The sequence below is a fragment of the Benincasa hispida genome, chromosome 1 (assembly GCF_009727055.1).
Source record: "Benincasa hispida cultivar B227 chromosome 1, ASM972705v1, whole genome shotgun sequence".
Classification (NCBI taxonomy): Eukaryota; Viridiplantae; Streptophyta; class Magnoliopsida; order Cucurbitales; family Cucurbitaceae; genus Benincasa; species Benincasa hispida.
In genome coordinates, this window is record NC_052349.1 from 62,853,736 (window position 1) to 62,876,757 (window position 23,022).

Below are 23,022 nucleotides of genomic sequence, written 5' to 3' on the forward strand. Positions count from 1 at the left end.
AGGCAATTACATGATACCAAAATTATATACAATAGATAGGTACACAAGAAGTTATTGTTTCCACTGTATAGAGTTGTTATAGAGTTGTTATATGCTAAAAGTATTTTTATTAATGTCAAATTATAATAAAATACTGTGAAGCAATTAATTTAAAAATAAACATTGATGGAGTTGGTGAAAGCGGTCACTGTTAGAGATTGCCAAATTTAACCATTGACAATGATGATTATAGATACAGTCAAAGTTAGCTAACAATGATCGTCAGAGTTGGTCGATGACCGAAGTGAGCAAAAACATTAATAGTGATGACTTAGAGCATAGTACTTGTATATCTCAACACTACAAACACCCCTAAAAGACGAGAAGACTTTCTAGTCCACCGTTATCAATTAAGCACAATTTGGAAGTGATTTTAAATTCAGATTTAAAAGTAAACAACTCTTTCTTCACTCTAGTGTTTGATTTTAAACTTCTAAATTTGATTTTCATCCCACCAAAATATAATATTTATTTGAAAACCGGCCCTTGTCCAACACCCAAAACTGTGTTCAAACTTAGAGCTAATACCAGTTATATAGTACAGGTTTCGACCCACTGCCCAAGAATACAGGACTTAGAATCAACCATCAAACCAGATGCAAAGATCGCAAACAGCTATTTTCGATGCAATAAACCACAACGAAGTGACGATACTACAACACCAAAAGTAAAGGTCAATAACCCTTGAATCCATGAACTCATAACTTTCATCTACCAAATTAAGTCCAGAAGATATGTAAAATCCAAAATGTTGTAAAAATAAATACCAAAATTCGGAAAATAAAACCACCTCTAAGCAGTTGTTCTGGCAATCTACTTCTTATCTTCCTTCTCGGCCTCTGCAGCCTTCTTCAATCTAGCTCCGACATGTCGTGCATTCATCCTCTCAACACGTAGCTTGTCATATGCCTTAAACGATTTCATGTCCTCGGTGACCTTCACAAGCTCAACTGATGCCTTCTCACGCCCAATAGGTAGGTATTGTCCTTGGACTTGGGTGGCATTTGCGAGCTCCTCCGGGGTAGAGTCACCAGCCTACATCATTCATACAGCCAAAACGTTGAAATGAATCCTCAAGTACACAAAAAGTAGTTGATAACATTCAACCAAGTCCTATTATTTTCAACAAACTGACCTTAAATTTGCGAGCACGTCTTGGGAAGACGACCACCTTGGCCTTGTATGTCTTCAGCCTTTGCACATTAGCTTGTAGACTTTCAAGAGAGCGATTCCTGCGGCGATGGTCAACTGCTATTCCAATTGTCCGTGCTAGTTTCTTGGGAATACCTGCAGCCTGTGCAGCAGATACTAGATAATTAAGATGCTGTATAGATGATCATAACCTAAAGTTCTTAAATACAATGAAACTTCCCAACTGACCAATAACAGAATCTAGATGCATAAAATATTCAGCTATGTAGAAGATTAAGTTTCATTTCATGTAGGCTGAGAGCCAAACTGAACAAACTGATGTGAGTGATCTTACTAAAATATGAATCAAGAAACTAATTGATATTTATACACAACTATAAAACTCCGACCCTAAATGGACCAGGAAGACAGCCAAAATAGCACGAAACTAAAAATAGAGAAAACTGGATACCTTCAACTCCTCAAGAGAAAAGCCCCTACCAGCCCTCACTTTCATGTTGTACTTCAATGTCTGCCCATGAACAATGGGACGGAGTGGTCCAGCAGTTGGGCGGGGAAAGTTCTTAACAGCTTTCTCCTGACGAGCTGATTGTAGAATCATCAAGTCCATAGTTAGAGTTCCATATCTCAAACAAAATCTAAGTTACAGTGATGAACAGACACCAACTAGAGCACAAGAAAGATATAAAATACAAAACAAAGACAGCACGAACCATTTCTTCTTCGAGTTTTCCGGGCAGGTTGGTTGAACCAGGTCCTGACATAGTTCTGCCAGTGCTTCCTGAAGTGACCGCTAGGGATAACATTGTTGTGCTTCATTTTTTACCTCTAACAAACAAGAAGTAAACAGACTCAATTAGAAGGAAACAAAGAGAAGAACAAGAAATATAAGCGATCCCATCCCACCAACTATGTTGACTCAATAAATTCAGAAGAAAAAAAAATACCATAATATAAGGTCATCTTCTCTAGGTAGTAGTCCAACCCAATTCTTCAATAGACAAAATTATTAAGAGATATGAGAATTAACATATTAAATTCCTATCAATAATTACCAGCAACTCAACTTAAACTTCGATTAACCTTATTGTAAGTAACTTAAAAATGAGTTTTTCTTCAACTTCGTAATGTTTGGAGTAAACATATCAATTAAAACAGCCACTAAAGAGGAAACCCAACAGCTAAATAAGGATGCATGATAAGTCTTTTTCTTTAAAAAATAACAGAACAAAAAAAATTAAAGACAAACAAATGGAGGCTTGCAGCTTTGAATATACATGCAGATCAAGTATAAAACCCATAATAGTCACTATAAATGCATTTTCAAACCAAAATCGTTAGGCCACAACAATCAAATATCCTTAATCCGATCAACTGCGACACAAAAACCAACCATTTGCCCGTTAGGAAGGGAGAGGACAAAAGAATCGCAATTATATCAAACGTATTATTATAAGAAAGAACCGGCCGCCTTATCTACTCCAGCCAATCAAAGATAAAACCGATTGAGAAACAGTGGTAGAGAGAAGTAAGAAACTTCGGAAAAGTAGACAAGTAGTAATCCAAAAGCTCAAACAGAAACCCAGAAAAAAGAATTAAGAAGAAAAACAAAGGCAGAATCGATTCAATTACTGAAGCAAAAATACTCAAAAAGAACATTACAGAAACCATCCACTAGTATAAAACATTTCGATAAACACAACCGAATATAGAATAAAACTTTCAGATTGTAAATTGTAACCAAAATACAATGATGAGAAGCCATTGGTATCACAACCTTCAATCAAAAAGAGATGAGTACAAACTGATTCGAGATCGGAAGATATGAAATACGGTGAAAACTTACAACGCGGCGGAGTGACCTTTCTCTCTCAGACTTCCAGCCACTGGATCCTCGTTAGCCGGAACCCTAATTTATTTGTAGAAAAACCCTAGGTTAATATCTAATTTGGGCTGGCCCAACAGTTATCTGTTTGGGCTGGGCTGATGATATTTTTATCTCTTTTATTTATAATATTTTTTTCTTTTTTAAGAGAATAATATATTTTAGGAAAATTTCCACTCATAGAAAAAATATCAAACTATTTATAGAAATAATAAAAAATATATATATATTAATAGATATAGATTTTTATCCACGTCTATCACATAGTATCAACGATACAGTTTCTATCATCTGATAGACATTGATAACTTCTATCGACCTTTATCAAAATAAGATTAAATTTTGTTATTTTGAGTAACTAGTTTTACTTATTTTTTATTTTTAAAAATCCCCCTCTATTTAACTATTTGTGACATGACGGCTTTTTAGAGAAATTGTAAAAATATTGGTTAAAAAACAACTTTCGGCCTTGAAGTTTTATAGAACTACCACCTTTGACATTTAAACATGTTTTTAGTACGTAGATTATAAGTATACAACATATATGTGAAATTGAGCTTAATTCATTAATAATTGATATCAGTTGAAAATTTGATATTTCATCTTTGTAATTCTTATACGCAAAAAAGAAAAAAGTATAAAACGTTTTGGGTTTGTTTTATAAACAATTTGGTTCCGACTTATCCCAACGATTTATACAACAATTGTGCATGTGTGTTTTTAATTAAAATATGTGTTTTTTAGTACAACAAGTAGAGATATGAAGATGACCTTAGAGAAAAATGTCAATGCTACATTTGAGTTTAAATTGTATTAGGGTCATGTGGCATCAGCTCACCCATATTGTAAGTAGGGGTGATCATCGGCTGGTCGGAGTCGGTTTTCCGACCAGACCGACCCCGAACCGACCAGAATCGGTTTGGAATATGTTCAAACCAGTCCTGATTGATCGGTCGGTCGGTCGGTTTTTTCGGATTAGGGTTTTTTTTTTTTTTGACTTTTTTTCTTCCTTTAAAAGAAATTATTTATTTATTAAAATTCTAAGAAAATTTGCTATTAGGTAGAAGTTATATTTAATTATAAATCATTATCGTTATAAGTAGCAATTTTTAATTTAAAAAAATCAACTATTTATTAACTTCCTTATCAATCATGTTTAGTTTTTTCTTTTAATTTGTGATTGTGAATCAGAATTCAATATATTATTTCACATTTTATTATTTTAATACTTATGGAAAAGAGTTAGCCTAGAGGTATTAAAAATAAGATATTAATATGATTTGATTTGACAACCCTTAATATTTAAGGATTAACATGTCAATTATTTGAGATTGTGTTACTGCTCACTTCGCTTAATTGTTTAAAGAACCTTTAATACATATTACATATATATTTGAAAACAAAACTAATATGAGAATCGAGAGTGTAGGCCACAAATAGAAATGTCACATGACACATAGTCACACTCACATACAATCAATCAAACTAGAAATTACAACATAAAGTCGATTGTCAAATACAACCAATTACAATAAAACATAAAGTCAATTGTTAAATACAACCCAATTACAATAAAACATAAAGTCAATTGCTAAATACAACTAAATTATAATAAAATCAAATGATAAATGCTTAATCGTTAACGGACAACTTTGCAAAATCTGGAAGGTCTTAAATGTCTTTTTCATTGTCCATAACCGCTCTGAATCCTATATAGTTAAAATTAAGAATAGAAAGACAACCTCAATAAGATTTTAATCTAACAAGTTACAACTACAAAATACAAATGATGAATAAATACCTTCTTCAAATAATGAAGTTTCTTCCATGTCAAGGTAAACTTCAAGATCTGTTGGACCAGAATTTAGCCAATTTTGAGTACAAATCAGAGCCTCAACTGTTTTTGGAGCCAATGAACAACGTGATGAATCAATAACACGTCCTCCTGTACTAAAAGCCGACTCAGACGCTACAGTAGATACTGTAATTGTCAAAATATCTCTAGCCATACGACTAAGAACTTCAAACCGATGACTGTTCCTCTTCCACCATCGAAGTATGTCAAAATTACCTTCATTCTTAACATTCGCTTCCAACAAATAAATATCAATCTCTGACCCCTGTTCGAAAGGTGTAGTCTCATCGCCTTCAAAATCAAGATCAATTGTATCATAGACAAAGTTTTCACCCACCTTTTTCAGTTGGATCATAATCAATCATGGTCTCCGAGGCTGAGACAATTGGTGTATTAGTAGTAGTACTCTCACTCCCACTTTCATTCCCACTCTGAGTATGAGTAATATTGTACTCGTGAAAGAGACGTCTACAACATTGTTCTACTACATTTCCCATAGATTTGGCAACCTTTGGCCCAACAAATTTTTTAAGGCAAAAAGATACAAACCTTAGCTTTTTTTTCCAGGATCTAGCACGATAGCAATATACAACAACAGGTTATTTTTTTCATTATTCCCCCAGTATTTCTCAAACTTTGCTTTCATGCTATTGACCATTCCAACTAGCATTGCATTTACACTACCAGCATTCAAACGTATACAATTATAAACCATGAAATGGACAGTTAGTACCATGTAATTTATATTTTGTCCCGATGTCCAACAATCCGTAGTGAGAGAAACTCTATACTTTTTGTTCACAAACATTTCTTTCAAATGCTTTTTCTCATTAACATACAACTTAAGCACATCTTTAGCCACAATAAACCAAGACGGAACAACAATTCTAGGTTGATTTGCACATGTTAAACTATCGACAAATTTCTTAAATCCTTTACCCTCTACAAACTTAAATGGCAATTCATCAACAATTACCATTTCAACCAACACTTCCCGACAGCTCTCTAAACTATATGACTCACATACAAGTTGTGACGTATTATCCCTAATATTGTCTTTGGTTTTAGTTTTGAAATATAATGTCATTTGGGTTGGATCTCTCTTTTTCTGGTAAGGGTATTTTTTACAATTTTCCAAATGATTCTTTATAGTCCTAGTACCATTACGTTTGGAATGACATGCATAGATAACTCCACGATACTTACATTGAGCACGAGAGTATTTAGGATCACCTTTTAGCCTCTCAAAATAATCCTAAACCATGGATTTTTTCACTGCATTCCTTCTTTTTTGTGGATTTAGAACATTTGATGTCTCATTTGTTGAATCAACGTCAACATATTGGCATCCATTTCTTCTACATCTCGTTCATTTTTTGAAGCATCAGTTGCAGTTCTATCAAACTCCATATCCGTTGAATCCATGTAGCTGAACCACAACATGACAGACGTCGTCAGTATCACATAATTCACAAAAACTCAAAGGATTTTAGCTTTACATAAACTCAGTAAGATTGTTAAGTCAATCACTAACCACACATCCATAAATCAAAGTCAAACTAATTTCCATTGTTTTCAAACTAATTTCCATTTAGAATACATTACAATCAGTCAATCACTACCCACCACATCCATAAATCAAACTAATTTCCATTGAAACGGCTAGAATCTACACTCTACAATGCATTAACAGTTGGAATAGAAGATATACGGACCTGCGGCTGAAAATCGAAAGGAACAGCAGAACGAACTACGAAGACGAATGAAGCGGAAGGAACGGTTGAGACTGAGAATCAAAAGGAAGGAAGGAAACAGAAGGAAGCGGCATGCGGTTGAGAATCAAAAGGAACGACGGAACGGCGACGAATTGAAAGGAACGACTAAAAATTGAAAACGAACAATGTAATGTAACAAAAAGAACGACTGAAAATTGAAAGGAACCAACGAAGACGAACGAAGGAACAAAACCCTAACAAGTCGTGCGGGTGCGGCGTGCGGATCGAAAGAAGGAAAATCGAAGACTGAAGAGTATTATATTATATTTTATATAATTTTTTAAATATTTTGGTCAGACCCGACTCCTTGTGCGCTCGACCGACAACTTATTTGATGGGTGATTTTGAAACCGACCCTCGACCGAAATATTTAAATTTTCGACCAGCCAACCCTATTTCGGCCGGTTTAGGTCGGTCGTATCGGTTTTTCGGTCTAACATACTCACTCCTAATTGTAAGCATACTTTATGATTTTTTTAAAATCAAATTTTAATAATAATAATAATAAATTGATGTCAAAAGCGAGCATTGCTCAACGATAAAACAAAATGGATAGTCAATTCTATGACTTACATTTAAATATAAATAACATCCAATAACCATTGTTATTATTTCAATTCTTGACATTCATCGATTATCTGACTTACTTTTTAGGAAAAAAAATATTTTTGATATTAGGTTTTAGGCTTAGTTTCCATTTGATCCTTATTTTTCAAAACGTTACCACATTTAATCCCTAAATTTTGAGATTTGTTTCATTTTATTCCACATGTTTTAAAAATGTTACAATTTTACATATGAGATTCGTGTTTCGATCTCAATCTTTGGTAACTATTTCACTTTTAAAAATTAAGTTTATAGACACTACTTCCACCTCCAAATTTCTTCATTTGTTATCTATTTTCACTAATAGTTTAAAAACAAAGTCAAATTTTGAGAACTAAAAAAAGTAGCATTCGAAAAGTTCTTTTTGTTTTTTGGATTTGGCTAAAAATTGAATAATTGTACTAAAAAAAATACAAATCATTGTAAGAAATGTAAATGATATAAACTCTATTTTAAAAAACAAAAACAAAAAAAGTAAAATGATTACAAAATGGAGCCTAAGTTTCAAAATTTATATTTTTTACTTCAATTTTTCGTTAAATACTTACATTAATGAATTCTGAATAATCATGAAATTAAATTTTAAATTGAAATAGTGAATTTATTAATTATATTTTTAATTTTTTAAAAAAAATTAATTAATAGACATTAACACTACAAATAAAAAACGAGTACGTACTAAAAAATTGAGATTAAAGGTGTGAATCTTGAAATTCAACGAACAAATTAAAACCAATTTCAAATTTCAAAAGTAAAATTGTAACATTTTGAATCTCTCAATAAACGGACTAAATGTGTAACCTCTTTTGGGTAAAAAATAACATCTCTCGAGGAAAGTTATAACGAGAATGGCTTGCTATATACATCGAATGTTGAATGGGCAGTTAGCTGGGGTTCCTGCAGGAAAATAAATAAATAAAATCAGTAATTTACGTTTCTGCACTATAATCTACTAAATTTAATTGTAAAAAAAACTAAATTTAAATTAAGAATTACATAATTACATAAAACGTTACATTTATTTTAAAAAGAAATCAACTTATATCTTGTATAACTTTTACGACAGTTGAAATATGTTCATCATATCTGAATCAATTTTGATCCTCTATTATAATTTTATTTTGAAAATCTTACTGCATTTTTACGTGTGTATAAGACTTATCTAAAAGCAATCATTAATGTGGATGAGAGGTAAATGCGAGAATAAACTATATAATATCGACTTTTCATAAAATTTGAGCAATTTTTTTCATTTGCTTGTCACTCCAGATTTTTCTCCATCTTTTTTAGAAGGAAAAAAGAAAACCCATGTTATAATTTGTTTTCATATTTTGATAGATTTATTGGAGAATAAATATGCTTGATCAAGTAAAAATAGCTACAAATCACTAACGAATGGCATCAATAATAAAAGTCTAAGATTTTAATTGATACAATAATCCATTTGAAGTTTAATTGATATAATCTCCAAAGTTTAAGAGTAAAAATTGATATTTGATGCTAGCATGACCACTACTCAGATCAAAGGTTTGAATTCTCAATCCCTCACGTTATTCGAGTAATTACTAATTAATTTTAAGAAGAGCACCAAAGTGAGCACACCAAGGATAAAAATAATTGATTTAATAACAAAATTGATAACGAAAGAACTTCTCGAATAAGTTTTAGATCTTGTCATTTGTATTAATATTCATATTGAAATTATAGAGAGATTTTTTTATTCGTATTTTTAAAACATATTAGAGACATTGACCCGTTCTTACTATCAATGTTAAACCTGATCTTCCACGTAACTCGACAGTAATTAATATGTTTTACATTTTTGAGATCGGAAGTCTAAATTTCTAAAAATTAGGGGGGGAAAAGAAAGAAAAAGAAAATGTATTACCTGTTGAAGTCGGGTAGAAAAGCTTCCTCCGGATAAAAGCATGGTGATTAGGTTTGTAACGATATCACCTCCGGGATTAAGGTCAGTGTTTCGAATGGTTGATCTCATTGAACTTAACATATTACCATAAGTAGTTGCTTGCCCACTCTCAATGGCCTTAATGAAAGAAAAAGTCATGGCTCCTGTGGCTGTAACCTTTGACATAGCCTGTTTGTTCATATCAACACTTCATCTTTTAGTTTATAGATAACGTCACGTTTACCAACTCATAATCAAAATTGGTTTAATCGTAATGAGTTTTCATACGTGTCAATCGTAATGAGTCTTAATCCCAAATGAAATTAGATTGTTTTGGATCTGTTTACATAGACAGTTTGTAATAGTAATTTGATTTTTATTGAGGTCATTTATATTGGTTCTCGTAATGGAATGGAACAAGTGTGATTACTATAATGCCTTCGAGATTGAGAAGAAAAAAAAATGTATCTCAACACATATTGACCATATCAAAACAATACTTCTATGCAAAATAATAGAATGTACATGAATATCACAAATTTAACGTATATAGATTGATTTCGGTAGAATAAAGGAACATAACATAATGGACAAAAAAAGAGGGGGAAAAGAAGGGAAAAAAATGAATAGTTATGCTCATATGTATCAGTATCATCGGTATCGATACTCGATATCATCTTACTGATAAAGGTACATGATAATTTATATACCTATGTACCTATACCAATGTAAATGAAACCAAAACCGTATAAACGATATTTGATGACGTGTGGGGACAAAATCTGAAAATTCCACAAAGGTTTACATATTAAAAAAAAAAGTAATGGGTCTTATGTAATAATCAATTGTAATTGGATTGATAAACGTTTCCTTTTCAATTCGATTACGTATCAGGATTACGAATTTCGTTCTGGGACATTTCAAAGCTTGGGGACTAAATTAAGACAAGTCCTAGAGTGTGAGGAACCAAAATAGTACCTTAACCTAAAATATATTTTTATTGAATCTATTTTCATCAATTGAATCGATGTCGTGATAGATTTCATCTAATTTCCATTGGATTGGAAGGTAGAATTTAGTCAAAAACCGATTTATGGTTTTTTTTTTTTTTTTTTTTTTTTAATTTTATAACCGTAAGTGTTCGGACCAGCTTACGCACACCTCGACTAATCTCACAGAACAATCCGCTTGATCCTACAACATTTGGATGTAAGAAAACCCGTAGGATATTAAATCCTAGTACCTATGACCCCGGGGCCCTTTGACCTTTTTTTTATGTTTTCACTACCACTAGACCAATCCAAGATGAATAAACCAATTTAGGGTTTGATTTTACACTTTTAAATACGATTTTCATACCATCAAAATTGATTTTTAAATTATTAAAAACATGATTCAAGGTACTTTTGAATATAACAAAACTGATTTTGACCTCTACAAAATCACTTCCAAAACATGCCTTAATATCTTTTCAACTTATAAACCATATGGCCACAAAAAAAGAGAGAAAGCATTTGGATTAATGAAGAGATAAACAAAGAGCAAAAGAGTTTTGAGAGTTTTTACCTGAGTGTCTGCAGCAGTTTGATCATCATCACAACCACTGAAAGAGATCACTTCTCCACCATTTGTTCCTTTATATATACCTGATGGAGGCCTATGGTCCTCCCACATGTAGCTTCCATTCCTGCCCAAAAGTTTTTCAAAATAGATTCAATATACGTTGGAGATGATTTTAAAATAGTTAAAATCATTTTTTTTTTCATGTTTAAAACACTCGAAAACATGTCTCTCATCACTCAGAATCAATTCAATATTTATTTTCACACATTTAAACTCATTTTTTATAGTATTCAAATGGATTTGGAAAGAATAAAAGCATTTTTTTTAGTAGTTTTGCTTGCCCTTAAAATGAAATCAACTTCAAGTAAAACACAGTGAATCATCAAACATTTTCAAATCACTATTCACAAGCTTATGATTTCGAGTAGGGAATGGCAAGTTGATATGTTATAGAAAACTGATCACGTGTGATATATAACTTTTAAGAAACAATCGATCACATATGTTTTTACAGAATATAATAAGTTTCTTTGAATAACGAAGTATTAAATCACCGATTGACTCAAAAACTTACGATGATGGGTTGTTGTAAATTTAATTATATCAATATTTTAACACTCATTTTGTATAAGAGTCGATCCTAGAATATCTCAACAAATGGAAATCAATATTAGTTAGGGAGGAAATGACATTAGAGGCATTTGAGCGTAGAATTTCGTGCTCTCCCACCATATTAAATTGACCTAAAAGCTTAAATTGATGGGTTATGATAAATTTAATTATATCAACACTTTAACATGAAGAAAAAAGAAACCTAAAGAGTTCTAATGTGAGTACGAGAAAGGTGAAAACATACCAAAAATTGTGTAAAGAAGACAACATGACTAAAAAAGAAAAATGAAATCGTAATCAAATGGAGTCCTACCTGTTCATCCGACATAGGAATGGCAAGTCCAACATAGTTCCACTGTGGCATGAATCTATGATGGCATGGAGCTTAGCACCATAAGGGAGAGGCCTAACTATGGTTGCATTGATCTCGTCGTCGATGATCGTTCCCGCCGTCTCGTAGTCCAGTGGGCAGAGCGTTTCGTCATAGCCATCGATCTCGTCACCGGTATAGTTCTGCTGCTGCAAACCATGGCCAGAGAAATGGAACACCAAAGAGTCCCCTGCTTGAACACCCTGCACAAGCCAATGCAGTGCCATTCTGATGTTTTGCTTTGTTGGACGCTTGTAAATATCAGTTTCTTCATCTACAATAGGATCAATTCAAGTGTCAAAAGTTTTGAACTTCTAAGCCAAAAGGTCTGGTTTGATTTGATTTGATTCACTTTATGAGCGTTTAAAAAAATATTTTTAAGCATTTAAAAAGTCAATTCAAAAAGCATAATGCTCTAATTCCTTAAAAAAACCAAACCAAACCAAACCACAAAACATTATTTTTTTTTAATTAAAACTTAGCAGTTTTTAATTGGAGAGCTGTCTTGTTTTCCATTTTCCACTTTTAAACCTTTCTTCTATCAATTTCATCTATGAACCAATCATAAACTCCATTAATGGTCATTTAGAAAATATCACAAACTATATTTGATTATTTGAATTGATTAAAGAAAAAAATATTTTTTTATTAAATTTTTTTTATAAAAAAAAAAGTTTAAAATATACTTTAAAATGTATCAAAAGCTATTTTGAAAGATTACCAAATACTTCAATTTTTTATTTATTTTTAAAATTAAATACTTAAAAAGTTAAATCAAATATAAGCTTAGGCCAAAAAAAGAAATACTAATTCAAGTATCTAAAAAAAGCAAGAAATCTTTTTTTTTTTTTTTTTTAAAAAAAAGACTAAATTTTATCGTGAAATCAAGCTAAATAAATAAAAAAATCGTTATCTATTATAAAGCTAATTTTAAAATTAAGATCCAACTTGATAAGTATTTGATTTAATTTAATTTAAACTAAGCTTACAATCCAACGGATAAGCTCAGCTCATGAATTCAGACCATTTCAATACCTAAAACGAAAAAGAAAGATGTTAATTTGATGGAGGAAATATGAAGAAAGAAATTACCAGTGAGCATAAGAATGGAGGAATCAGGGAAGTAAAAACGGTTGACCAGCAAATACTTCATACACTTGGCATCATTAATACACCCCTCCAGCTCGTGCAGGGTATTTTTATACGATATACCGCAAATCACCGCCCGTTTAGGGCTGCGGACGCCACCGGCAGGGTACATCGGCGGCGTCGGAGAGGGGTACTGATACTGATGGTAGCCGGGAAAGTAACTCTGCTGCTGCTGCGGCGGCGGAGGAAAGCCTCGGGGGTCGGCGACGAATGTGACGGCGCGGCAGATGGCGCATCGGACGGAGGCGGCGCCTGTGGGGAGCTGTAGCGGCGTCCGGCAGTGGGAGCAGTTGATGAGAATCATCTTGGGCGTTGAAACGGGGCTTGGGCTGCCTGAAAATTGCCGGAAGTGAAAAAGTTAAAAATGGGGGATTCGTTTATTAACAAATAAAGACGTAAAGAGAAGAGAGAAGGAGGAGGGAAAGAGGAAGAGAGAGTTGACCTTGACTTAGTTACATTTTTAGAAGCGTGTAGGCTCCTTCCTTTAGTTTGCCAAATATACGATTTTTTTTAAAAAATTAAAACTAAAATTAATATGTTGGAGTTAGTAAATTTATGTTTAGAATGTAGAGTTATAAGATGACGTTTTTATGATAATTGTGAAAAAGTAGAGATCGAGAGAAACATGAAATTTCTCGATAAAGATAAAAAATAGAAAAATACAGGAAGACAAATTGAGTTATTCGATAAATGTACGAATTTCAATAATATTTACCATTGAAGTTGAGTTGTTTCAAATAACCCTTAAGATTACATTTGAAAATTACTCATTCATTCAATTCTTACACTATGTGTTAATTTTTTCAAATGTTGAATTAATAGAATTGATGCACTAGCAATTTTCAAATATAAGATTGAGTGTATAAACTAATTTGGTCATGAAGGTTCATGGGTTCAATTAATAAAACTATAAGTCTCTTTTGATGTTTATCTAAACAAAACGTAATTGAGGGTGTAAGTTGATGCATTTATGAATGTTCAATTTAAAGTGATACACTTAACTAATTCATGATTTAAATTGATATAACTCCAATGTATTAGAGATGTAAATTGATATAATAATAATAATGGCCTCATATTTTTGTTAATATTCAACGGGGGGAATTACATAAAAACTTTTGAATTTTGTCATTTATTTAAAAAAATATATTGATTCTTTTCAAAGTTGTAATATTATCGACCTTTTATAAATGTTTCAACATTATCATTTGTGTAGAAAATCCATCGAAATTTGAATGGAAATTGGGTCATGGTTGAGTGTGACGATGTTCGAATTCTGATTTTTATTTCAGATAATTATCACACTATTTCAAGTCTCAATTTTTGTCTAACGATCTAATAGATTTCTACTCTAATGGTAGTTTTAAAACATTTATGAAGAGTCAAAAATATTATTCTAACTTTTGAAGGAATATGGGTGACCCCAAATAGATGAGATGTACTTGAATGAGCTATGTTTGAATGAGACAATTACCGAAGATATGAGAGTAATATAAAAAATGATTAAAATAATTGATAATTTTTTACCTATAGAAAAAGATATATCTTCTATTCAATTATAGAATTTTCAAAGTTAATCATGACTTTAGTCAATCTTATAATCCCGCTATATTATTGGAAGTAAATGTTTTTTTTTTTTTTACTAGAAAGACACTATAAAAATATTTATATTCAACTCAGCCAGTGGCCTTTCTTTTCTTGGTGACGCCATTAGTTGGGTTAGGTTCCGGATTTAATTGGAAATGTTTTTCGCATGACCAATTATTAAAAAAAAAAAAAAAAAAAAAAAAACGAGTCCAATAATGTATACTTTATTATTTGGAACTATTCAATGTCTCATTTGGTAAATTTCTTGCCCCTTTCCCTTTAGAATCGAACTTTGAAATATAGGTAATATTAGACACTTTTTTATACATAAATTGTTTGTACTTTATGATTAAACCAATATAATTGTCTATATTTATTGACTATATACTCATCATTTTAGTTCCCATCATTCATTATCACAAATTATTTAACAAAACCTTCTTATAGATCAAGGGTGCACATTAAAAAAAAAAAATGTTTGAAACCATATAGGAATGTTTGGGGCAAGATCTATCATAAGATAATACTATTTCAAAATCCACTAACCTTACAGTATTTACTATTTGCTATATATATATATATATATATATACTGTCTCTTATACACATCTAGATGTGTATAAGACCTCAAACATATACTATTATAACTCAAACTAAAATAATCTACGTCTCAAACACAAACTATTATAACTCAATTATAATAACTTAGGACTATAATAATCAACTCCTTGCCCCAAACGTTCCTATATAGATCAAGAGTTTCGTTAAATGATTAATGGAAAATATAACTAGATTATAGAACATAGCTCATATATTGTTAAAATACTCTTTCTTTTTTCAAAAAGTACGATACTACCCTTGATATTTTATAATTATTTCAAAACTAGAGTAGAATTCCTTAAAAAATGTGGACAAAATTTGAGACGTAGACCAATATGACGGTAACCTAAAACAAGTATGGTGATCCAAATTTTCATTTTATGTCACCATCACACCATTCCAAGTCTTGAATTTCATTAGAAATTCTATGACAACATTTAAAAGGAGTGATTTGTACTTTAAATTTTTTTTTTTTTTAAAAAAAAACTATAAATAGGAAAATAAGTAAAGCTGAAGATTTGAATGCTAAAGGCCAAAACATAATACATGAAAATCTAAACACTAAAATAGAATATATTTATTAAACACTTTTCCCAAAAGGACCATAACATTATACATGCAGAAAGGTGGAAGTAAAAGTCCCTACTCCCTATGTTCTAGTAACAGTTCTATTACAATGCATTCTCTCAAAGCTACAAAATTACACACTCCATCCTCACTTTACAGCCAATGACTCAAAGTCTACAAACTGATCACAGCAACAAACCACATGATTTAGAGTACAGAAATAAAATATGGTGTGCACCCTTATGAGTTATGTAAACCAAAGAAGCAATTTTTAGTCAGAATCTGAATCCGACTCGCTTGAACTGCTGTCAACGTAGACATCTTCGTCGCTTCCTTCCGCCTTTTTCTTCTCCTTTTTCTTTTCTTTTTCCTTTGCTCTTTCAGCAGCTTCAACCTTGGCTTTCTGCAGCCTCAAGTCTGCTGCTTCCCATGATATTAGGTTTGAAACAAAGGTTGATATATAATCAGGTCGCCGATTCTACAAGAAAAACGGTTTTACCGAGTAACGACGTTATAAGAACAGACGAGTCGAGAATTGAGAAACGAAGAACAAAATAATTCAAGTCATAAGACATGAGGCCAAGTCTAACCTGGAAGTCTAGGTAATAAGCATGCTGTTGAGATCAAATCAAAAAAAGAAAAGCACAACATTAGCAATGACGAAAAGTCATTCCTCTTTTTTCTTGAAAGAAAACATAACCCTACATCCCACCCCAGAAACCCGACAGGGAAAAAAATTAAGGAAACAAAATCGATTACCTCCCAGACGTCGATAGTAAGAAGTGGCTGCAAAAAAAGGAAAAGTAAAAATAAGGTTCAATTACTATTCCACCATCAGAAGTTCTTTGGACTCCATTAAATAACAATTTTGTTTTTAGTTTTCTATTTTTATGCTTGTTTTCTCCCTATTTTCTTACCAAGGTTTTCAAATTTCTTAAATAAACATTTGAATTTTAGTCAAATTTGGAAAATAAAGACTGACTTGGCTTGGTTTTTTTAAAACGTTGGTGGAAAATGATACCAAAACAACAATCATCTTCGGCCTGGAGGGTCTCTTTCTCTTCGTGGCTTCTCGTGTAGGAAGAAAAGTTGTACATACTAATGGCTCCTGTATATTTTTGCTACTTTGAGTTGACCTACAACGTAAATGCTATAAAAAAAAAAAAAAAAAAAGAAAGAAAACGGAGACCTTTCGCTCTCTAATGTACCCACATCTTTAATCATTCTTTTCCCGAGACAGTGAGACTCATCAAAACAATTAGACAAACTAACTAAAAGGAAATCCACGCTCCGCGTGTAACAAGATATGGGACACTTCTCAGCTCCATTACGGTATGGCCAATGCAACCAGCCTGCCAGAGTGGTGGCAAACATGCTGTGTTGTAAGCTAAGTTGTTCGCCTTGTAGGCGAAGGAGATATAGAAAGTGTGTCGTGCTCGATTCATAAGATTCTATAGTAGCACTAGTATATTATTTTATTTCACTTAGCCTGCCTCTTTCATGACTTTCTGGACCAATAAACTCGGATGGCCGGATCTGCCCACAAAAGCCTCTCTATATTTTGGGAGCCGAGCATGCAGAGCAATAGATCTTCGGTGAATTCGATTTTGAATGGCATTACTCTTTCAATACTTATAGGTGGGAGCAGTAACATAAAGCTTAATTGTTTAAAACAAAAAAAAAATAATAATAATAAATAAATAGACAAACAAATAGTTATCAAACTGGATATGTCACCACTTGCCCTGCTAGCTGTTAAAAATTTTCTTATGTTCACACAATGGAATAGTGAGCTAATATTTTGTGCGCGTATATATATATATATAGTATCAGCTAATTTAACTTTCAAATAACATTAGAAGTTGACTCATTTTTCCTTTGAGATGTAAGAACGATGTTTTTTAAAACTCAAGAGCAATAATGCGCAATAGTCTTTTAGGGCTTAAGCACGAGGCGCAAAAAAAAAATGCGGGCTTCTTTTTGTGAGGTGCCTTAAACACAAGAAGTTTTGCATTTAGGCTAAGTAAAGTTGATTTTCTTTAGTTAATAAAGAAGAAAAAAACCTTAATTATTGCTGTATTTTAAAAATAATGGTAAAGCCCCAAGGCCGGCTTAAAGCCTTGGGGTTTCATAAAAAGCACACCTTATTTTGTGAGCTTTGCCTTTTCAAGGTGAGGTGCCAAACCTGCACCTTGAGCTTAAGCGCATGCTCGAGAGGGCTTTTTAAAACACTGTGTAAGAACACTGTTAGCATCTAGTAATAACAAGGCTTTTTTGGTAGTAGATTTAATAAAACCATAGGGAAAATTATAATGAAACTTTTGAATTATAGAGGACAAATTAAAACCAAACTAAAATTATGCTTCCTCTGTTTATACTTTATTGTGCTATTAATTATCTTATTCCTTTTTTCTCTACGTTAATGTGATAAAAGATGATACAGTACTCACAGCATAGTCCCAAACGAGTGGGTTAACGGCATTGGGACTCTTTAGAATAACAAGCTTTTTGTCCTTCTCTGATGGACGTGGATGGTCAACCGTGTTATCCTTATCTAAAGAAGAGAAAATGAGACTAACTTAGCATAATTCAAACCAAAATTGATTGACATAAATACAAGTATGAGAGAATTAAAACCAATGACCCGTTTGAATTGACTTTTTAAGTGTTTAAAAATACTTTATTTTGGCACTAAAAAAATACTTAGAAAGTCAATCTAAATAACCATAAGTAATATGAGTATATGACTTACATGCAAGCCAAGCCCAACCAGAACCAAACTGCGTTGCAGCAGCGGACTTGAATTCTTCCAAAAACTTTTCAAAAGAACCAAAGTCCCTTTCAATCAGTTCTAGGAGTTCCCCTGTTGGCTTCCCTCCTCCCCCAGGTTTGATGGACTCCCAGAGAAAATCGTGGTTCCAGATCTATAAATTTGCAGTTATAATAGCATGTTATAGGACTTCTTTGTGGATATTTCTTGGATTGGTTTTTTCTGTTTTTTTGAGGAATTTATGATAGGCTCAAATCCTATTTTGGTCAACTGTGAGAAAACTATATGTCCTTTAACAGAAATTTTTCAATAATCATTTGACAAGAACATATAAATACATTTGAAAACTCAACGTCAAACCGACTTCAAATAGCTTTAAACACTTGTTTATGCAAATACCTACTCATTAACTAAATAAATAAAACGCATGTCTATGGCAAGGAGCCAAAATCAAAATAGTCTTTGCAATGTTCAAGACCCAAAACATAACGCTTGATAGTTTAGGGACAAAATAAAATAACTTTCTTGAACTAAAATATGATTTTAACCATAAAAGAACATCGATCACCATACCACAATTCATTCTTTACTCATAAGATTACTATCTCGTGAAAAACTGATTAGGCAGATTTTAGTAATTATGTGATGGGTGTGTGTACCTGTGCTGCATTGTTGAATTGTGGAAGGATATCGCCTTTGTTGTATGTTTTAGTTATGATATCTTCTAGTGACAATTCCTCCAGCTCAGTTCCTTCTATCTGTCTATTTAGGTTGTCCACATAAGCTCTGTGGTGTTTTCCCCAATGATACTCGAGGGTTGAACGGCTCATATGTGGTTCCAAAGCATCCTATGAAGTACACTTAGTAGAAGTAAGAGGCAGTCCTATTTACAAGTGCATATAATGCAAACATGTAAAGTAATGAATGTTCAAAGCAACTATTTTTGCTACATTTCTATTTAAAAAGCTGTATTAGAAATTTTGACTGTGAGTTTGTAGCATAGGGTTTGTTATTATATGTTAATTTGTGCTCCTAAAAGCTAAAGCTATTGGGTTATGGTGAATTTTCAATCATATACTTATTATGAACAGAACATGTGATACATCAAGAGAAGATAGCAGACAAGAGAGCTAATTCATTTGACCAATGGCAGTTGCTTTTATTTATAGTAGCTGTTCTCAAATAAATGATGAGTTACATTGGATCCCAAATCTTGTAGTGTTCACTGATACTAATAACAAATTCATAATCATATGCATCGATGCATCATTTTTTATATTTAACTACAGAGTCCCTGAGAAGCGATCCCATAGGTAAGGACTGAGATATATAGAATCTAGGAACACCTGAATCTTGAGTTCAAGCTTAGGGAAATAAACTCTTCTGCTCTTTGAAATCTCTTGGAGTTGGCCTTAGGATGGACGAGTTACTCTCAGGATTAGATTGGGTTAGGGAAAACAATATTTAACAAGAGAGAAATCCTTCATTTTATTTATTTTGCCAAACTTTACTACAAGACGGGCTTAATCCATTCACCAGCTCATCCAGCAATGATATATAGTCCAAGATCCGTTTATTATCCAAAAATGATTAATAACAATATCCCGTTTTTCCCTAAACTCGAGACCAGCTACTAAATGTTCTAAACATTAGAGAGCATTAAAAGTTGAACTAAGTAATATTATATGACGACATACCAGAGGATATGGAGGAGGCTTCAGGTCAAACTTCGCAGTGATTTTGGTGAGACAAGTCTTTGAAACATGTTGTTTCTGTTCCACACAAAAAAAAATAAATAATTAATCAATTAATAAAATAAAAATTGAGCTTAATTCAGCTACGCTTTCATTTATACCGTCAAAAAGTTCGCTGGTGCACTTAAATTTCAGGTAGTTTCAGAACTTCTCGAGACTAGATCCAAAATCTTAAACCATATCGCAATATAAGATGGTAAATTTAACCTCTATAATATATTCATAACACTGCCAATAGCACAAGAAGTCACATGTAAACTACTGAATCAATTAAAGAGTAAATTAACTGTAAGAGTTTCGACTCTCTCTGATACTATACTCATTATTATTGATCTAAATTTAATATGCCACTTCCGTTTGGATAACGTGTCCGAGTCATTAGAAACATGTTGAACATTTGGACACTCTAATATCATTGCATATGTATCCGACACTTGTAACTAAAATTACGCCAGTAGACATATGTTAGACAATAATTGTACACGATGTGTCCAACATTGCTAAGCAGAAGCAGTGAAGCACGTATCAAAAATCTGTTCAACATAATAGAGAACTATATCAAACACGTTGAAAATTGAAATTGAATATCCTTCAAGTATAAAATTGATATATATTTTAATAGACGTGTTTTTATTGTGTTTGTGCTGATATGTTGCCGTGTTTGAGTCCTTTCATATCACTGTCTCGTCCATTCCCATGCTTCTTACAATCCAATTTAATCATGTTTTAACACGATACTAAATAAGGAGGATCCCTTGTATTCAAACTGTTGCAACTTCATCTTCTCCCTAATCAATTTTCATGATCAATTGTTGGGTCGCGATCATACGAAAACGAGTAAGAGATAAGTGTTCTAGCACTTGTCGTATATACGTACATACACACACATATATAGATATATATAGACACAAACGCTCGGAGCTTTCAAGCTATCAACGTGGTCGAACAATTTTCATATAAATGCTCGTCAAACAAATGAGATCCATCAGAGATTAAGCAAATAAGAGCAACAGCAATTGAACCTGTTTGTTTGAGCTACAAGAAATGGCGGACTGTGGCAGTGGGCTTCCGCGGAAGCTTGAATGGCGAAGTTGATTTTGCTGTAGTTTAGTGGAAAGTGGCAAAGCGATAGATGCCATATCCGTTTGGCTCCTGTCTCTATGATTTTGTTCCTGATTAATGGACAATGATTCTGATAGAGGAAGCCGACGGATGCACACTTATCTGGGTACGTTGTGGGCTGGGCTTCAGCTCTTGGCCCAATTCGTTTTAACCTTTTTTTAAAAAAAAAAAAAAAAAAAAAGTTGGAAAAAATAACAAAATTATCCATAAAGAATTAGATTTTTTACCAAGACGTGTGCCACTCACATGAGATTGACTTTTCTAATATCGAATTTGACCCTAATATGGTCGACCAGCGGCAATATTGAATTTCAAATTGACAGTTTTATATTTATTTGATTGTATACCATTTTTCAAATTCATTCAAAATGTATCGATCTCTAATTTTTATATCTCCATTCAAGTTTTAATTTGTAGTAAATTTTTGAATTTTACATTATCTTTTTATTATTATTATTATTATTCTAAATTTTTATTAACATATGTATGCATATTTCATTCAAATTTCCCGAATTTTCAATCTCATGTCCGAGATTGTTGGTTCAACAACCCTTTCTTGAATTCCATTGTCTTGACTAGTTTTTTACGATCGCCCTCACCAAGTCGCCGACCTTGATCGTTCACACACATGTTTCTACTTTGAACATCGTTTTCAACAATAACGTTCTGAGATTGATAGTGTTTAAAGTTGGCTTTCAAGATCCTATGGGCAAACTGGTCACATGAAACGAAGGCAATTAAACTCCCTACAGCTGGTTTTGTGTCAAATGTAATCCTATTTCCAATAATCATATCGTCCTGAGGTTGCAATTCCTTTAAATACTCACTTGCCAACAACAACTTCACTAGTACAATCAACTATGCTCTCTCACCTTGAAGGAATTCCATCGATGTGGACATCCACAAGTTTCCAACGATCCCACCGCCTAGTCGTCAGCTTCACTCGCATACACATATTCTATAGGCAGCCGGAAGCGTTAAGGACCATATTAGGTGATTTTTAATTTATACTTTTGGGATGTATAGTGTACTTGTGGTTTTATAATGTTTAGATATAATTTATTTATGGTATTTGAGTCGTCACTACTACACAAATTGGATTACTTGACGTTTTTTCAATGTCAAGTAGAAGGTATACTTGACGCTAATAAAAGCGTCGTGTATTCGTCTATCAAGTATAATGTCATAACTTGATACTGTAAAAACGTCGAGAGAAATAATTCTTGACACAATTTTCGTGTCAATAAATATAATACACTTGACATTGATGACATGTCAAGTGTATTCATTTTTGACACTTATAATGATTATTCTTGATATTTTTTATTTGTCAAATATATTTTTATCTTGACACGAAATAATGGTCAAGTAATCTAATTCTTGACACGTTTCCAATGTCATGTATGTTTTTTTTTCCAAATTAAACATTCGAATTTAATTTCTATTTTTCATTTCCTGCACTACATTTGTTCCAATAAGACAATTTTATCAACTAAACAATTGCACATATTTCAGGTCTACATATTGACTTCAACATAACAATTTAGAATACTAAAATAAACAATTTCATTCTTCTATTACTCATGTCTATATGAACGATTCCAAAATTTACAAGACCAATCGTACAACATTATACTCTATCAACCTACCCAAAATATGATAATTTCAAAATTGTAAGACCAATTTATATGTGTTATGTATTCCAAAAATC

General features: G+C 32.4%; 3 protein-coding genes across 5 annotated transcripts; all 3 read right to left on the reverse strand.

Annotated features, from left to right (window-relative positions):
• Nucleotides 1-640: 640 nt before the first annotated feature.
• LOC120070235 (60S ribosomal protein L13-3) lies at nucleotides 641-3,165 on the reverse strand. 2 transcript variants are annotated; one of them, XM_039022120.1, is made up of 5 exons: nucleotides 3,038-3,165; nucleotides 1,905-2,019; nucleotides 1,643-1,776; nucleotides 1,175-1,333; nucleotides 641-1,074 (listed from the first exon to the last, which is right to left on the reverse strand). In XM_039022120.1, exons 2-5 carry the CDS (start codon nucleotides 2,008-2,010, stop codon nucleotides 853-855), a joined length of 621 nt encoding a protein of 206 aa, XP_038878048.1. In that variant the 5' UTR covers nucleotides 2,011-2,019; nucleotides 3,038-3,165; the 3' UTR covers nucleotides 641-852. The 2 variants fall into 2 exon arrangements, with proteins under 2 accessions (XP_038878048.1, XP_038878049.1); XM_039022121.1 differs by lacking the exon at nucleotides 3,038-3,165 and adding an exon at nucleotides 2,969-2,987.
• A 3,176-nt stretch (nucleotides 3,166-6,341) lies between these two features.
• Nucleotides 6,342-13,338, reverse strand: LOC120081362 (metacaspase-1-like). 2 transcript variants are annotated; one of them, XM_039036282.1, is made up of 6 exons: nucleotides 12,856-13,338; nucleotides 11,707-12,037; nucleotides 10,785-10,905; nucleotides 9,201-9,407; nucleotides 8,114-8,209; nucleotides 6,342-6,360 (listed from the first exon to the last, which is right to left on the reverse strand). In XM_039036282.1, the coding sequence occupies exons 1-5, from the start codon at nucleotides 13,214-13,216 to the stop codon at nucleotides 8,150-8,152; spliced, it is 1,080 nt and encodes a 359-aa protein (XP_038892210.1). In that variant the 5' UTR covers nucleotides 13,217-13,338; the 3' UTR covers nucleotides 6,342-6,360; nucleotides 8,114-8,149. The 2 variants fall into 2 exon arrangements, with proteins under 2 accessions (XP_038892210.1, XP_038892134.1); XM_039036206.1 differs by lacking the exon at nucleotides 6,342-6,360 and having other exon boundaries at nucleotides 8,026-8,209.
• A 2,323-nt stretch (nucleotides 13,339-15,661) lies between these two features.
• On the reverse strand, nucleotides 15,662-22,266 carry LOC120078496 (superoxide dismutase [Fe], chloroplastic-like). The gene is made up of 10 exons (XM_039032770.1): nucleotides 22,184-22,266; nucleotides 21,911-22,086; nucleotides 21,212-21,408; nucleotides 20,133-20,207; nucleotides 19,095-19,283; nucleotides 18,418-18,589; nucleotides 18,116-18,219; nucleotides 16,425-16,451; nucleotides 16,256-16,279; nucleotides 15,662-16,143 (listed from the first exon to the last, which is right to left on the reverse strand). The coding sequence occupies exons 1-10, from the start codon at nucleotides 22,264-22,266 to the stop codon at nucleotides 15,937-15,939; spliced, it is 1,254 nt and encodes a 417-aa protein (XP_038888698.1). The 3' UTR covers nucleotides 15,662-15,936.
• Between the last annotated feature and the right edge of the window lie 756 nt (nucleotides 22,267-23,022).

What these genes read in the sequence shown, in the direction of transcription:
- LOC120070235 (XM_039022120.1), bottom strand. Translation starts at nt 2,010, where the DNA reads ATGAAGCACAACAATGTTATCCCTAGCGGTCACTTCAGGAAGCACTGG. An exon ending in GAAAACTCGAAGAAGAAATG is followed by an intron (nt 1,777 to 1,904) that starts GTTCGTGCTGTC and finishes TTCTACAATCAG; the next exon opens with CTCGTCAGGAGAAAGCTGTT. An exon ending in GACGTGCTCGCAAATTTAAG is followed by an intron (nt 1,075 to 1,174) that starts GTCAGTTTGTTG and finishes TGAATGATGTAG; the next exon opens with GCTGGTGACTCTACCCCGGA.
- LOC120081362 (XM_039036282.1), bottom strand. Translation starts at nt 13,216, where the DNA reads ATGATTCTCATCAACTGCTCCCACTGCCGGACGCCGCTACAGCTCCCC. An exon ending in CTCCATTCTTATGCTCACTG is followed by an intron (nt 12,038 to 12,855) that starts GTAATTTCTTTC and finishes ATCCTATTGTAG; the next exon opens with ATGAAGAAACTGATATTTAC. An exon ending in TTCCTATGTCGGATGAACAG is followed by an intron (nt 10,906 to 11,706) that starts GTAGGACTCCAT and finishes ACTTTTGGGCAG; the next exon opens with GAATGGAAGCTACATGTGGG.
- LOC120078496 (XM_039032770.1), bottom strand. Translation starts at nt 22,266, where the DNA reads ATGTGTATGCGAGTGAAGCTGACGACTAGGCGGTGGGATCGTTGGAAA. An exon ending in CGATCAAGGTCGGCGACTTG is followed by an intron (nt 21,409 to 21,910) that starts GTGAGGGCGATC and finishes TACCCAGATAAG; the next exon opens with TGTGCATCCGTCGGCTTCCT. An exon ending in CACTCGTTTGGGACTATGCT is followed by an intron (nt 16,452 to 18,115) that starts GTGAGTACTGTA and finishes CTTTTTTTGCAG; the next exon opens with CCACTTCTTACTATCGACGT.